Source organism: Saimiri boliviensis, chromosome 2 (genome assembly GCF_048565385.1).
Source record: "Saimiri boliviensis isolate mSaiBol1 chromosome 2, mSaiBol1.pri, whole genome shotgun sequence".
NCBI classification, from domain to species: Eukaryota; Metazoa; Chordata; class Mammalia; order Primates; family Cebidae; genus Saimiri; species Saimiri boliviensis.
The window spans coordinates 63,298,735-63,316,198 of NC_133450.1; the positions used below are offsets into that span (position 1 = coordinate 63,298,735).

At 48.6% G+C, this 17,464-nt stretch overlaps 1 protein-coding gene across 2 annotated transcripts in view; it reads right to left on the reverse strand.

Annotated features, from left to right (window-relative positions):
- RIN3 (Ras and Rab interactor 3) overlaps positions 1-17,464 on the reverse strand; it is a 184,338-nt gene that overhangs the window by 106,483 nt on the left and 60,391 nt on the right. The window contains exons 3-4 of one of the 2 annotated variants that reach the window (XM_074393455.1): positions 13,297-13,414; positions 11,746-11,862 (exon numbers count right to left, since the gene is read on the reverse strand). In XM_074393455.1, the coding sequence (XP_074249556.1) occupies positions 11,746-11,862; positions 13,297-13,414 (235 nt within the window). The remainder of the gene's footprint in view (positions 1-11,745; positions 11,863-13,296; positions 13,415-17,464) is intronic. The other variant, XM_003939845.4, reaches the window with a different exon arrangement.

Sequence of the window (17,464 nt, forward strand, 5' to 3'; positions counted from 1 at the left end):
CAGGAGAATTGCTTGAATCCGGGAGGCAGATGTTGCCATGAGTCGAGATCGCGCCATTGCACTCCAGCCTGGTGCCTGGTGACATAGCGAGACTCTGTTTCAAAAAAAAAATAAAAAATAAAAAAAATTGCTATATACAGGGCTTTAGTGATATGCTGAGAAGGTGCTGGGGAGGTGGAGAGTGTACAGTCCTATAGGTAAGTCTCAGTCTCACTGAGCCTGTGCCTCTGGACTGTTAACTTCAAAAGTTAAAGTTCTGAAGCTGCCGTTCTCTGCATTCGCCTATCAGTATCTCCAGTAGTTTCTGTCTCAGTTTTCTCCCCCTCTAAGTCGGGCAGGATGGCTAAAATGGGATGAAGTTGTGTATTTCCCTTTCCCAGGCAGGTTAGGCTCTTGTATCAGGCTATTCTTGCGCTGCTGTAAAGAAATACCTGCGACTTGGTAACCTATAAAGAAAAGAGGTTTAATTGGCTCACGGTTCTGCAGGCTTTACGGGAAGCATGGTGCTGGTGTCAGCTCGGCTTCTGGTGAAACCTTGGGGCCCTTTCAATTATAGCGGAAGGTGACATGGGAGCAGGCACGTCACATGAAAAGCAGGAGCAAGTTAGGCAGAACGAGAGGATGCCGTCCACTTTTAAACAACCAGATCTCACCAGAACTCGTTACTGGGAAGACAGCACTAAGCCATGAGGGATCCACCCGTGACCCAAATACCCCCACCAGGCCCTATGTCCAGCACTGGGGATTACAATTCAACATGACACCGATCCAAATTATATCAGCTCTGGTTACAAAGTTTCTCCTGAAAGCATACCTTATTGAGAAGAAGGAGGGCTCTGGCATATTTCAAAGCTGTTCCCCCTCTCTTTCCCCTGCAGGAAGAATGAGGAGATCTTTGATATTCACTGCAGGAACCTGGCCAAGCTACTGGTGGTAAAAACTCACAAAAATGTTGAGGCCCCTTGAGGACTGGGTTTGCTGGAGTTTTCACTCAGGCTTGTCCACGCTGAACCTCCACTAGTTCATCGGTTACACACTGGGCTTCCCTCTCTCAGCACTGGTTCCCATGGGAGTCTGTGCTTGTGAGTTGCTGCTCCGGCAAGCTGCAGTTCCCTGCATTTGCCTATTAGTATCTCCAGTTTTGGGAACAGTGACCCGGCCTGCGACCCTGCCTTTAAGACAGATCCAAGAAGAGTTGTTCATTTTTCAGTTTGGTCAGGTTTTTACTTGTTAAGACCAAGCGGTGACTTCAAGTTTCTAACATGCTAGATTGGACAGAACACAGGTTTCCTAACCCTAAATACCCATGTCCCGTGGGAAGGGGGGCAATCGGGAATGGAGGCGAGAAAACTAACATTTTTATGAGCACCTCCTGTGTGCCAGGCACTACTGCACAAAGTTTCAGTTAATCACCACTGTGATTATGAGCCCATTTCACACTTGAGAAAGCCAAGGCTTAGTGAGGTAGAGGCTTGAGTAACATTGCCAAGATCTCACCACTGATGAAAGCTAAGGGATGGGATTTTAATTTGTATCCATTGGGTTCCAAAGCCCACCCTCCCAGTCCATCCAGAGCAGGCTATCTCCTTGCACAAGTGTGAGCTGTTATTGGCCAATTGACCAATGACCCAGTATTTGCTGAACACCTGCAGCATGCCCTACCCTCTGGGGGACAATGGATCACAGATGTATAAGACACAAAGCTTCAGCCCAGATGGGGAAAGAAGATGTGACAATATGAAACAGACAATGAAGGATGGGGAACACCTGATGAGCTGAGAGGAGCGGAGACCAACCCAAGCAGAGGAAACAGCACAAGCAAAGGCTCAGAGGTGGGAGGAGTGAACATAATACATGCAAAAGAGAGGGCAGAAATGAAGCAGGGTAGTTCTGGAGGGGGCTGCAGGGACTGTTCCTCTTCCAGGGGGCTTTGCACTGTAATAACTTGGAGAAATTGCTCTGAACAGGCACGAACAGGCAAGAAACCATGAAATTTCACTGTGCACCTAAGTAGCCTTGCAGGGAAGTCAGAGGGTCAGGGTGAATGTGGGCATGGGGAGGATGCTATCAGTCAGAAAGAGGTTTACCTAGAACAGGTGCCCCCTCCTCTGCTATTTCAGGATGGCCAGGACAAACTAACTCCCACACTTCCTGGGCTAATGCCTGACATTCCACGATAACATCAATATGAGAGCTTTTATTCCTTCACACTGCCCTGGCAGAGAGCACTGCTTTACGGTGGTATTAGTCTTGCACGTGCTAGTACTGGTTTGGTTACTGAGTAGAGAATTTCCAGAGAGGTTTTCAAGGAGGATGGGAGAGGGAGGCAGACACAACCTGAAAGGAAGGTGAGTGCCCAGATGCAAATGTTGCCTCCTTTCATGCTGCTATGGTCTGAATATTGGTGTCCCCCTAAATTCCTGTGATGAAACCTAACTCCTGACGCATGAGTATTAAGGGGTAGGGCCTTTAGGGTATTGATTAAGTCATGAGGGTGGAGTCATGAGGGATCCACCCTCATGAATGGAATTAGTACCCTTATAGAAGTGTGCTGTGGCTTGAATGGGTCCCCTTCAAAATTCACGTGTTGAAACTTAATGGCCAACATGATGGTATGAGGAGTTGGGGCCTTTAAGAAGTGATTAGGCCATGAGGGCTCCTCCCACATCAATGGGATTAAGACTGTCATAAAAGAGCTTTCATGCAGCATTTAGCTCTCTGGCCCTTCTGCCTTTGACCAAGTGAGGACACAGTATCCCTCCCTTCCAGAGAATGCAGCTTCACGGCACCATCTTGGATCAGAGAACAGCCCTCACCAGATAAGAGAACCTGCTGGCGCCTTGACCCTGGACTTCCCAGTCTCCTGAACTGTGAGAAATAAATTTCCATTCTTTATAAATTACCCAGTCTTGGTATTTTGTTAAAGCAGCGCAAATAGATGAAGACATGCTGAGTCTAGATTACCCACACCCGGTGCTCTCCTGTGACAGAAACCCAGAAGGCACGGTGGCCTGGGCCCTGACCCCTCCTGTCGTCACTTCCGAAAGAGCGGTGTCTGCGCAGAGGTTCCTGGCCCCTCACAGCAGTTGCATGGGCCTATTTTCCCAGCTTAGATGTGTTTTCTGCGGCTGCAAGGCTGAAGGTGGCAGTCCACGCGTGCACAGGCTGTGGCTGCCGCCCACAGTACTAACCCATTCCCCTCATCTCTCCCTTTTCTCTTGCCTCTGAGGCCATGTGTTCTAGATCTTTCTCTATCTCTGTCAAAACTTCTTCTTGTGTCCAATTCTTTCAATGTAAAACAAACCCCTCCACTGTTTCTATGTTCCCGTTTCCTGGAGAGGCCCTGAGGCACCACAGACCCTCACAGGCCCCGACCCACTGAGAGGGCTTCCCTTCTAGTGGGTAATGGCTGCTCCCGGGCCTGCCCCTTATCTTAGCTCCCCAGTCCCAGTTCATAGGTGGCCATGAAGGCCATTACCTGAGACGGGTGTCTCAAACTCCTCCCTCCTCTTCCTCTGTCCTGGCAGTTACTGTCCTGTTCAGCTCCCATACAGTCAAGCTCTACTCTGAAGCACCAATATCAGAGGGCTACTTCCTGCTGAAAACCTTTGCAGGACTTCCGACAACACTATAAGCCAAATCTCCAACACCGTGGGTGGTTGTCAAGGTCTTTCATGACCTGGCCGAATCCCACCCTCTAGCCTCAACTTTGACTCTACTTCCAATCACCTGTCCCCCAAAAGAGTTCCGCCCTTTACTGATTCTCTTTCCCGCATCTGAGCCCTGATGCAGGTTGTGGTCTCAGCTTAACACCTCTGTTCCCTAATTTCTCTTTGTCACAAGTATTTTCCATCTTCCAAGGCCCAAAGGAGGCCTGGGTGGATTTTCCTGAGCGTCACTGGTTTTGATGACCCAGAGTACACGCCTGCATTCTAACATTTAGGACAGTCTGGCCTGTATTTCTTATAAGTATGCATGAGTCCATCTCTACCACTGGTTCAATGCCAAGAACTATGTCTTCGAGCCTGTCATACTGTCTTCCTTCAAAAGCCATTCAACATGTATTTAATTGGTTGCAAAGTCTTTGACATGTTCAATAACACAGAGAAAGCTCATAATAAAATGTCTAAGTGAAAAGAAAGAGAAGCTAAGAACGCACCACTATGATTCAAGATCTTTTTTTTTTTTTTTTTTTAAGAAATTCACCACCAAAGTTTTACAATAAAGTTCTTGGAGTTAAATTATCTCATGATGTATTTTTTTCCTGGCCCAACTCCAGCGTTGGAGGCTGAAAAGGGGAATGCTGAAAACAGAAAGAAAGAAACTGTGGCTATTTTAGCCAAAACCGCTATGAGTAATAACCAATGTGAGATAAGAAGAACGAATCAACATCTTACAGGAGTTCTCCAAGAGCAAAGTGTTGCAGGAAATGATGGGTTTTGTGGTATGAACTGCATGCTGCTCAAATTCCACAGCTAATTATAACTGCTAGTATTTATGGTGTACTTACTACACGCAGACTTTTTTCCATAAATGTCCCCATTTCATCCAGGAGACAAAGTTGTGGAGTGCGTCCCATGTGCCAGGCAACATGTTCCCAAGCTGCTATATATACACATTGATTGATTTGCTCATCAATCCTCCCAATAGCTGTGTTGTAGATGTTCCCATGTTGCAGATGGGGAAAGTGAAGCAGAGAAATTAAGTAACAAGTCCAATGTCACAAGGCGACAGAGACAGAATTAAAACCCAGAACTGCCAGCCTTTCTAAACCTCATGCTCTCAGAAGAGGTTTGCATTAACAAGAGTACAAGACTCACCATGATGCAATCAGTATTACCCTGCTGCTGAAAATTCAAAAACAAAAAATACAAAAATTAGCCAGGCGCAGCGGTATGTACCTGTAGGCCCAACTACTCAAGAGGCTAAGGCGGGAGGATCACTTGAGCCCAGGAGATCAAGGCTGTAGTAAGCGGTGATCACACTGCTGCACTCCAGAGCCTGAGTAACAGAGTGAGACCATGGTTTTTTTTTTATGTTGTTGTTTTTTTTTTTTTTTTTTTAAAAAAAACATGGACTAGCTTGGGCAGGATTGCTGAACAAATCTTCCACTCTAAGGCATGTGATCTTAGGCTAAGTAGTTGAAGTTGACACATTTGTCCCTGGGAAGGGAGGCCATCTCACAGCCAAACGCAGTGAACCCTCGTGCTAATTGGCATTGCTGGTTATCACCACTGGACCGTAGGGACCTTTGAAACTCAGGAAAGGAGACATTCTAGATGAGTCCTCCTGGGCCGTGGAGATCTGTGTGCATGGATGTTAGCATCACCCAGAATGCCTTTGAGTTCTGTTCTTAGGTTTGACCCTTTCACCAGCTGACCCATTATCCTAGAAAGAGATTTGACCTGGATTTAAATCAAAATGTAAATCCAGCACTTCAGGAGGCCAGTTTGAGATCAGCCTGAACAACAAAGAGATATCCCATCTCTACAAAAAATAAAAAAAATTACCCAGACACAGTGGCACCCTTGTTGTCCCAGCTATTTGAAAGACTAAGGTGGGAGGATTGCTTGAGCCCAGAGGGCTGCAGCTGCAGTGAGCTATGATTGTGCCATTGCACTGTAGCCTGGGCAACAGAACAAGACTCTGTTTCAATCAGTCAATCAAGCAAGCAAGCAAGCAAGCCGGCCAGCCAGCCAGGGGAACAGGCAGGGAATGAAGCAGGGCTACCTGGGAAACACGGGGTAAATGGCTCAGATTGTGAGTGCTGGGCAGCTCACTTCCTGTATGAGCATCTGTCACTGTGTCACGGTTTCTCTTCTAGAGATGCGGCCAACTGGCCTTTTTAAAGCAGCCAGCAGAAAAATGCCGTCACTTGAATCTGTCATTGTCACCATCTTCAAAGCTCATGAATGAAAAAGTAGCTGGTCTCTTCCTGGGCTAGGTGGCTCGTTTCAGCCATTAAGGGGCAGGCTGCAGCTCAGCAGGCCTCCTTCCATCCTGGGGCTTGGCCCTTCATCCCACACATCCCCTGCCCCCATGCCTCTTCTGGTGGTCCCCTCTCTCTCCACATACATTGGGCCTCTGAGGGGTCCCAGTGAGGCCAAGTGGAGACTCAGACATCTCAAAGTCTTCTTGTCACCTTCATGCAGCAGAGAGGAGAACTGGGGATGCAGGAGAGGGTTAGGCTTGTTCAAAATAGTGGCTACCTGGCCTTGTGGGTCACATGCTTGCAGGAGGATTAGACCTCCCATCCTATTGGAGGCTGGCCTGACCATGTGACCGGTTTCAGCCAATGAGATGTGAAGAGAAGTGACACCTGCCTTCTCTGAGCGGAAGCTTTGAGAACCCTCACGGAATTCAGCCTTTGCTTCCTGCCTAAATGCCCCAGATGGGTGCTGCTCCTTCAGCCTGCACTGCAGTACACACAAGAAGTTGCAAAGAGCCTCAGAGGGAGTGAGAAATACAATTGTCCCTTGGTATCTGTGGGGGGTTGGTTTTAAGACTCCCCCTCAGAAATCAAAATCTGAGGATATGAAATGGCATAGTATCTGCCTATAACGTAGATATGTCCTCCTGTATACTTTAAATCAGGGGTCCCCAACTCCCAGACCAGGGAACTGGACCATGGCCTGTTAGGAACTGGGGCGCACAGCAGGGCGAGCAGTGGGAGGGTGAGCTTCACCACCGGATCTCTGCCTCCTGTCAGATCAGTGGCAGCATTTGACTCTCGTAGCAGCAGGAACCCTTCTGTGAACTGCGCATGTGCGGGATCTAGGCTGCAGGCTCCTTATGAGAATCTAATGCCTGATGATCTGAGGTGGAACTGTTTCATCCAGAAACCATCCCTCATGCCATCCAGGGAAAAATGTGGTGCAAATACATCATGGAATACTATACAGCCATAAAAAGGAATGAGATCATGTTCTTTGCAGGGACATAGATGAACCTGGTGCCAAAAAGGTTGGGAGCTCTGCTTTAAATCATCTCTAGGTTATTTATAACACCTAATACAATGTAAATGCTATATAAGCAGTTGTTACACTATTTTTAATTTATATTATTTTGCATTGTTGTGTTATTTTTTTATTGTTTTTTTCTTTGAATATTTTTGATCTATGTTTGGTTAAATCCATGAATACGGAGACCACAGGTATGGGGGACCAACCGCACACTCATTTTACTTTGTGTACACACATGTGTGTGCACAAGGCACTGGGTAGGGTTGTGTGTTACCACAGCAAGACTAGTCCAATCTGACTGCTTCAGGGAGTTTCAAGGAAACACTTAACAAGAAACCAGAGGATGATCCAGGCACATGGAAACAGAAGTGGTCAGAGTGAGTGTTTCTTCTTCAAACAGAGCAGGGTCAGAGATGAAGCTGGCTACCCCTGTGGGGCATCCCCGTGTCTCCTTCCCTTGCCTCAGCTTTGTGTGGGAAGCCCCAACAAAAGGCCCCAGTTTCAGGCCTGGGCTTTTCCCTTGCCCACTTCCCCCTCAGATTACCCTCCCCGCAGTCACCGTGGCCACAGTATCTAAAAATCCTAAGCAGTGTAGACACATGAACCCCTCCTAGTGCCCTGTGATGGGGGCACCATCATTATCCCCATCTTACACGCAAGGAAACTGAGGCCTGAAGAGGTAATGTAACTTATACAAGGTCACACAGTCAGGAGAAAATAGAGCTGGGATTCAAAAGGCTGTGTGGCTTCCATGGTCTGTCTCAAGTGCTATGTCAAGGAGGAGGGCATCGAACAGGAAGAGAGCAAAGAGGCAGGAGCGGCAGATCCACTCGGCAAAAAAAGAAGGTACCTGCTGCTTTCTAAATGTTGCCTGGGTGCACCCTAGTGGCTGACCTCAGGGGAGTGAGGTTTGGGGAGCAATGGAATAATACAAGGAAACAGCAGGCCAGGTGTGGTGGCTCATCCCTGTGATCCCAACACCTTGGAAGGCTGAGGCGGGCAGATGAATGGAGCTCAGGGGTTTGAGGCCAGCCTGGCCAACATGGTGAAACCTGGTTTCTACTAAAAAACAAAATTTAGCTGGATGCAGTGTGCACACCTATAGTCCCAGCTACTCAGGAGGCTGAGGCTGGAGAATTGCTTGAACCCAGGAGGTGGAGGTTGCAGTGAGCCAAGATCACATCCATCACACCAATCACACCACTGCACTCCAACCCAGGTGACAGAGCAAGAGTCCATCTCAAAAAAGAAAAGGAAAGAAAAGAAACCGCAAAATCACACACACAAACTTACGGATGACACCTGTGTATTTATAGTAAATGTACAAGAACGATGATGGAAAGTTACATGAAAGATTTTTGGTTTTCATCATATTTTCAGCAAATTGAGCACTGAATTTTTAAAAGTTTAAAAATGGAAAGTGAGATTTGGTTGCATGGCCCTGGGAAGAAGAAAGAACCCATAGAAGTAGACTGGCTGTCTCTGTCTCTGAGTGCCCCGATTTGTCCCTTAGGCTTAAAAAAATTCTTTGCTTGACCAAAGTTTAGTCAGGCTCTTGAAACTTCTCCGACGCCCATCTGTACCTCCTAAAATCCAGTTTTAGCAAGAATCCTGCTTTGTTGGTTTAGAACCCCCCCTTTGATCTTTGATATCTGATCACGATCGCTATCTGATCAGTTTCCCAGTCCTCCACCATCCCCTGGGGTGCTGTCTGATCCCCCCGCCTGCCTTCAGCAAGAATCCTGTTGGGTCAGTTCAGTCAGAATCCTCCCTACTCTTAATGTTTTCCCTTAGAGATTTTCCATCCACTGCCCCTGACCCTGCTTCTTGGCTCTAACCCCCACTTGCCCATGCTGTATTCGAAGTTAAGTCCAGTTCTACACCCAGGTCTCTTTGTTGTTATCGCGATAGTTCTGAGCAAATCCTGTTTTTACTGCTTTAACTAACATCTAGCTCTGGTTTTTCATTGGTGTCTCATGGGAAATAAGACATGAAACCAGATACGATGTCCTGGTTTCCAGGGGTGTCGCTGGGTTGGAGAGATAGTGGAGTGGTGACCCTGGGGCTGGGCGGGGAGGTGGGGAAGGAGGGCGGTGCAAAGGACGACAGCAGAACTTCCAGACAGGCTGCTGGTCCGGCCTGATGTGCCTTTCCTCCAAGAAGCCTTCCTGGCCACGCTGCGTGTAAACAGCACTCCCTGCTCAGCCTCCTAATGGGTAACGTGCTCAGCTCATCATAACCTCCACTGTCAGCCACTTTTCCAATGTTGGTGTGGAAATTCAAGAGCACAGTTGGCTCTTGGGTTTCTGAAAGTTATAGGTAACTGGCAGGTGGCAGCTGAGTCCCTGAAAGCCTGGCTGGTCTTACTAAGAGACAGGTCTGTACCCTCCTGCCCTCTGTCATCTGCTAATAAATAGGTGATGGTCCTATCTCCCTGGAGACCATTAACACACCCAGGGACTATGTGGCCCCAGAGGCACCTGCTAAGAAGGCCTGGCCCTGGCCAAATGGGAAGGGACCTGGGTTCTTGGAGAGCAGTGGATGCCCCAAACAGCCCTACCTCTTCTGCTGTCATCAGATGGTGCTGTATACATGTTCTGGGAAAACGGTCATTCTCCTCCTTGAGAACCCCACACTTTCTTCCCTGCTGGACTTCACAGGACAGAGGGGTCATTCAAATTTGCTGTATAAATGAACAATCTTTGCCCCAACCCCATACTCCCTATCCTTACTACCCATGGATCAGGCTTCTAGCAGTTCAAAGCCCAGGTGCCATTCCTTTTCCTGGGCACATGGTTGGACCCAGTTTCCCTTGCAGTTAGGTGTGATCATGTAGCCAAGTTCTAGCCAATGGAATGTGGGCACAGGTGACACACCCACTCCCAGGCCTTGGCAGGAAGACCCGACCACAAGCCTTCTCTATGCTCTTTCCTCCTTCCAGCCTACTGGCTTGGAGTCAGTCCCAGGAAACTGGAGGCTGCACGCTGAAGGTGGCAGAGCCTCTTCTTCCACTGGGGTCCCTGTTCCTTCCCCACTGGCCAGGATTCTTGCCTGTGAGTGGGAAACCAGCTTCTGGGTTTAAGCCATTATGCTGGTTCTTGCAGCAGCTAATTATCTATGCTCACATGTTCCCTGTAGCATGCCTTTCCATTGCCAGTCACCCTGGATGGTTACTTATCATCCCCTCCCTCCACCTGAAGTGAGCTCTGAGAGGCAGTAAACAGTGCCTGGCACAGAGGGGGCACTCCATAAGTCTCTGCTGAACACACATGAATGCATGAGTTGTGTTTTATCCATTCTGCGGGGCTCTGGGTCTCTGCAGAAAGACCTCCTTACAGCAGGAAAAGCAACCTGCTTCTGGATTCCCTTCCTAGTCCACTTTAAGGGATAGAAGATTAACCTTCAACCGAACTATTATACTCACCTTCAGGACTCAGCCTGGGTGCTTCCTCCTCTTAGACACACTTCTAAACCCTCCCCACAGTGACCTGCATCCTCTGTGCCCCCAGCCAGAGGTCCCTTTGCAGTAACACCTGCTACACTGCACAGCAAGTGATGTCTGCCTCCCACGCCAGCATGTCCCCTCCTTCCAACCAGACTTGGAGGCCCTTGAGGCCAGGAACTCTGTCTTCATCTTTGCATCTTCCCAGTGTCAGACACACATGTTTCTTGAGAAACAAACACTTGAGAATATTTAATGAGTCTTCTTAACTGTTGTCACTCTGCTGCTACCTGGGGTAAAAAGCTTCCCTCAACACCCTGGATCCATTTACAAAAAATGTAAGCCAGTGCCTGGAATATCCTACAGACTCTTCTAACAGGCTTTCTGGAGCTGGATGCCTGGCATGTATACACACAGCCATTGAAACCACCTTTGCAAAAATTATGAAGAAGAAATTATGAGAATGAAAGAGATCTGACCCAATCAATTCCATCTTGCTTTTAACCTCCAAACTGCCCTTGTTCACTCCTAGGCATAGGCCGAACTTGTAAGGCCGGTTGCCTTGCCGGGAGCTCAGCCATGCCCATCCCTCTCTGTGCCTGAAAACTACGTTACTACTCCGCACTGGGAACCAAGCCCGCCATTGAAAAACCCCGCCAAAATTTAAAAGACGCCCCACCAAAACCTGCCCAATAGGATTATGCCCCACTCCCCTGGGTAGCCCGCACTCCGGAAATCCCGCCTACCGGAGGTCCCCAACCAGCCCGCCTACCGGAAGTCCCGCCCTCCTACCTATAGCCGCCGGCTTCATCCACATCCCGTTTCCCTGTAGCCAACGAAATTGCCTTTGCTTTGTTTCCCTAATAACCAATCAATCGTCTCCACTCCCTATAAAACCCCACACGCCCTGGGAAGTCCCGCGCGACTTCTCCGGCCCCTTTCCCTGACCACAGAACCTCAACCGGGAGCTGAATAAATTGGCTTTTACTTTTCTTATTCCGGTCTCTGTTTCCTCATTTAACTCGGTCATAAACCTTACAGAACTAACTTTGGGAGAAATTCAGATTACTGTTTAACTTTGAAACAAAGATAGTAATGGCCTGTCCCCAAAACAAACCTCCTTGCCTGGGGACCAGACCACCTTTATAAAACTAACAAATTAGCCACAAGATTAGGAATTATGGGCCGGGTGTGGTGGCTCACATCTGTAATCACAGCACTTTGGGACGCTGAGGAAGGTGGACCACCTGAGGTCAGGAGTTTGAGAGACTAGCCTGACCAACATGGTGAAACCCCATCTCTACTAAATACAAAAACTTGGCCGGGCATAGTGGTGCATACCTGTAGTCCCGGTTACTTGGGAAGTTGAGGCAGGAGACTCACTTGAACCCGGGAGGCAGAGGTTGCAGTGAGCTGAGATTACACCATTGCATGCCAGCCTGGGCAACAAGAGTGAAACTGTCTCAAAAAAAGAGAAAAGATTAGAAATTATGGCTCAGGAGTCATGTAGCCAGAGTCCACAAGGTCACCAATGTCCCTAATTGCTCCTGTAGCTAATGTTACTATTATAAAACCTGAGATTGGTGTCTGAGGTCTGCTTTCTTTTTTACGGATCACCTCGTGCCAGCCACCCAAACCAGTAAACTGGCTCATCTGGTCTTGTGGCCCCCACCCAGGAACTGACTCAGTGCAAGAAGACAGATTCAACTTCCTGCGATTCCATCCCTGACCCAAACAATCAGCATTCCCTCTCCATATCCCTGCTACCTGCCAAACTGTCTTAAAAAAAACTCTAGCCTCCAAATTCTCAGAGCGGCTGATGTGAGTAATAATAAAACTCTGTCTCCTGTTTAGTTGGTTCTGTGTGCATCAAACTCTTTCTCTGTTGCAATTCCTGTCTTGATAAATTAGGCCTATCTGGGCAGAGGGGAAGAAGCGCCCACTGAGCGGTTACACTATGCGAGGAGGAGGAAGCTGGCATAGATGGGAGCCCAGCAGTCCACAGGGCCCCAAAGCCGGTGACACTGAATTATCAGAACAAACCCGCCCTAGACATTTTCCCGTGGAGGCCCGTGCCTACTTCCAGCAGCACTGTGTACACAGGATTTTTGTCCTTCTTTGGTTTTTTTTTTTTTGAGACAGATCTCCCTCTGTCACTCGGGATGGAGGGCAGTGGCACAATCATAGCTCACTGCAGCCTTGCCCTCCCTGGCTGAAGCCATCCTCCCACCTCAGCCTCCCAAGTAGCTGGGACCACAGGTGCATGCCACCATGCCTGGCTTATTTATTTTACTTTTTGTAGAGATGGGGTCTTTCTACATTGCCCAGGCCAGTCTCCAATTCCTGGGCTCAAGGGATCCTCCTGCCTCTGCCTTCCAAACTGTTGGGATTACAGGCACCAGCCATCAAGTCTGGCCCAGATTTGTGTTTTCCAAAGTGTTTGTCCATTTGACCCTCACAAAAGCTCTGTGATTGTTATGTTCATTTGACACAAAACTGAGGCTCAGAAAGATTCAGTGACTTGTCTGGGATCCTTGATTGAGTGTGTGCTGAGCTGACACTAGGACCCAAGGGTGCAGACATGTCATCTCCTTTTCTTCTCTTTCTCCAGTGTCCCTGCGCTGAGCTATCAAGAGGAAACCTCACCATGGCCATGAGAACACAAAGCCAACTAGCTGCGAAGAGAGTGAGCGGAAATTCACACTGACATTGGACTGACAAACCGAGTTCAAAACAAGTCCGGCAAGTAACTTCAGCGGCTGAAAGCTTTTCCTCCTTCTAATTTTAAACACCATCAGTGCATGGAGGGGAGCCTGTGGTTAGAAGGTGCAGCCTCTCTGCTGCTGCTGCTGCCGTGTGGTCAAAGTGAAAACTGAGAAGATGGGTACTTACTCGACTTTTCTTCCTTAATGGTGTATTCAAGCACCTCGGCCGAGCTCTCGTTCAGGGAAGGAAAGTGGACACAGAGTACCAGGTGTTTTGAGCTGCTGTCCCGGCGGACCAGAAACATCTGAAACCAAAGAAGGGGACAGAGCTCTGTGAATCAAAGGTTTGGGTGAAGGTGAGGAGGACAGCAATGAGATCAAAGTCATCTGGAAGGTTCCTAGAATGAGGAGGCAGGCTAGGGAGGTCAAGAACACCCCAGGGGGACTGGGGATTCTGCCCCAAGAGCCTTGTATCACCTGGAGCATGTCCACACTGAGGCTTCTGCACCCTCAGATTCTCATCTGCCCACTGAGGAGTTCAATTACATCAATGTTTCTTTAAGGGTACTGGAGACACAGAGTCCATGGCAGGGGTAAGGTCTTAAAATTCCTATCCCACTGCCTCAAGATGCTGGTTCTCTAAGGGGGGCTGCAATCGGCTGGCTATGATGTGGGTGGTCCTGAGTCCACATTGGAGAAAGCTCTAATGCACGGGAGTCAGGCTGAATTTCAACTCTCATCCCAGCATACGCTCTGGGGGAGGCTGTTGGAAACAATCACAGATATTAGTCAATTCACACCTTTTTTCCCCCTGAAAAAATAAAAATAGCTCATACTTAATACAGAGCTCTCTCTGTGACAGGAGCTGTTATGACACTCCATATATCGTAACTTGCTCCATCCTCTCCATCACCCCATGACGTGAGTTTTATTATTATCCCCATTTTACAGATGAAGGAACTGAGGTACTCTCTGTGTGTAACAGGACGCCCCCTTCTCAAGCTGGTCAGACGACTGACTGAGTTAATACCCATAAGGGCTTGGCCCACAGGACACACTCTGGAAGGTGATGCTGGCCAAGGTCTCACGGCTGTAAGGGAAGAACTAGAGTCAGCCTCTGGACACTGGTGTCAATGGTTGGGACCTCCATGCTACCAGGCCTCTGCAGCAGACCCCAAATCCTGCGCAGGAAGACTTGCTTCTGCTGTGGGTTTACTCTCTTCTGATAAAACCACGCCTCTAGGCCCTGAGGACGCAGCTGTGCTCTAAGAAACCAAACACTGGCTGAGGTCTCACCCAGAGCCAGCATGTTCATGGACACTCACTTCTACTTCTCGTGCTTTGAGCAATGGTTCTGCTCCAGTGACGGTCCTGAGGGCAAGCATGGGGAGTGAGATTTTGCTGCTTTTTACAAACTCTGCTGTTTTAAAATGTCGTTTGAGTCTCGGCAGGTCCCAGGAAGCTCATCCTTCCTGTCCAGGTGACACCTTCTGGAATCTCCCCAGCCTCCTGTGGCACAGCTTCCCCAGGAAGGGGGAGGGGGCATCTCTCGATAGGGGCAGGACTTGGTCAGTGTCTTCGCCTCCCGGCTCCTGTCTTGATCCCACCTCTGGAGCGTAAGCCTCTCCCACTCAAGCCCCAAACTTCTGGGCTAGAGTCTGGAAAACTAGGTGTCTGGCCAAGGCTGCTGAAGAAAGGCTGGGGAGCAGGGACACTGGGACATCTGTGTCACAGATGTATGAACCAGAGTGACCTCATCTCGAATAGGGGCTGGGGAAAATGAGGCTGAGACCTGCTGGCCTGCATTCCCAGGAGGTCAGGCATTCTAAGTCACAGGATGAGACAGGAGGTCGGCACAAGATACAGGTCACAAAGTCCCTGCTGATAAGGCAGGATGTGGTAAAGAAGCCGGTCAAAACCCACCAAAATCAAGATGGTGACCAAAGTGACCGCTGATCGTCCTCACTGCTCATTATGTGCTAATTATAATGCATCAGCATACTAAAAGACATTCCCACCCGCGCCATGACAGTTTATAGATGCCATGGCAACGTCAGGAAGTTACCCTACACCTAAAAAGGGAGGAACCCTTAGTTCCGGGAGCTGCCGGCCCCTTTCCTGGAACACTCATGAACAATCCACCCCTTGTTTAGCAAATAATCAAGAAATAACCATAAGCATACTCAGTCGAGTGTGAATATGAGAGAGTATACCAGGATACAGCACCCAGTCTTTTGTTTCTTTACTTCCCTAATAAACTTGCTTTCACTTTATTCTGAGGGCTTGCCCCAAATTCTTTCTTGTGTCAGATCCAAGAACCTTCTCTTGGGGTCTGGATTGGGAGCCCTTTCTGGTAACACGAGGACAAGGACCCAAACATAGAAGATACCCCAAATTCTGCAGCCATTATACTGATTACTAATATTACTATATTGCTGTGTCATCACAATCAGTTATTCTAGAGTTGTTATATATAATTGTTAACAAAATATTATAACCACGTTGCTATTCCTAATAGCCTCCCTTGTCTACCCCAAACCCAAACACCAGTGCATTAGATTCTACGATCTCCTTAATTCTCCTATTAAACCTATGGGGGAGACACTATAGTTATCCCCATTTTATAGATGAGGAACCTGAGGCAGAGAGGCAAGTAATGCTCATGATCACAGGGCTGTAAGTGTTGGAGCCGAGACCGAAAGCTCAGGACCACCCCGGGAGTTTAAGCCTCTCCCACTCCAGCCCCAAGCTGCTGGGAAAGTTTGGAAAACTAGGTGTCTGGCCAAGGCTGCTGAAGAAAGGCTGGAGAGCAGGGACACTGGGACATCTGTGTCAAAGGTGTTTGAACCAGAGTGACCCCATCTGGAATAGGGGCTGGGTTAAATAAGGCAGACACCTGCTGGCCTAGATCCTGAGCACTCAATTTTGCCTCCATTTGGCTTAGAGAGCGTGGCCCTGCGGCTTAAGATCCTGGTCCCTGTGAGAGTGTGTGGTTCTTCCAGAGCAGCAGCACGATACAGCACGATGAATCATTAGTCACTGAACTCAGGTTAGAAATGAGTTTTTAGCAGCCCCTCTCCTCCAGCAGAGTAGGGTGGAGAGAGAATTAGATCTAGGAGCAACAGGGGGAGGTGGAAGGGGTACTCCTGGTGATACAGGAGCTAAAAAGAAATTCTTCAGGCCGATAGTGAGGGTAAGAGAGTCCTCTGCAGAGCTTCCCTTTTAACAAAAAGCAGCCCCCAAATCATTGAGTTTCTAGTAAAGAGCAGCCTGAAAAATCAAGCTACAAACATAGACAAGCAAGCTGGAAGCTGCAGGGGTGAATGCTGGCAGCTGTGCCAGTGGAAAAGGGCTACCTGGAAGCCAGGTATGTTCAACACAGAGGCTCCAACTTCCATCCTGCCACCATGCTTACAGTAGAAAAACAGGCAACATGGCCCCAGACAGGTAGAGCACTATCTGCATAATAAAAGATTAGGGTGGGCAGCCAGCTTTTTCGAGTGTATGCAAATGACACACCTATCCAGCCAATCTCTGGTGCCATATGTACATCAGATACCACCTCCTCAAGCTCACCTATAAAACCTCCTGCACTTCACCATGGACTGGAAGACCAGTTCAGGACCCCCTCTCTCTGCAGGAGCGAGCTTTCCTCTTTCTTTTGCCTATTAAGCCTCTGCTCTTAGCCTCATTCCTTGTGTGTCCATCTCCTTTATTTCCTTGGTGTGAGACAACGAACTCAGGTATTACCCCAGACAAATGACACTGTTTCACTGGGGGTGGAAAGGCGAGGCAGGCAGGGGTGGGGGTGTTGTCTGCATGGAAGGTGGTCCCGGTGGACATCAGCTTACCTCTAGGTGCCTCTGCCAGCCCTGGCGCTCCGCTCAGAGGCTCAGAGACAAGCCTCAGCTCCTGCCAAATCCTCACCCTACCTGGAGCTGCAGCATCACTGAACTAGTGCATTCACCTGAAGTTGAACTGACCCCAGGACATGGTGTCTATCAAATAAATGCTGTTGCTTTGCCTCTGGAGGTTGAAGGTCCCATGGGCCTACTCCTTGCACAGTAGGCCCATGGGAACGGGCAGTGTGTGAGGGAATCTTAGTGTGTGTGTGGGCAAGTGTGGTATAGTAAGACAGAAACACATAGCCAGTCTTTTTACCCAATCCTGGCACAGAGCTTCGAAAACCCTTGGAATTTCCTGAGAGATTAGAGTGTCTTTTATTATTCATAATAAACCCCTTTTGACCTTACCTGAGCTTCTGCTATTAAACAGGAACTCCTGGTGGAACCTTAGATTTAAGGGAGGGGCTGGCCACAGCAAGACTAAATACCTGCCTAGAGGGTTGGAACCTT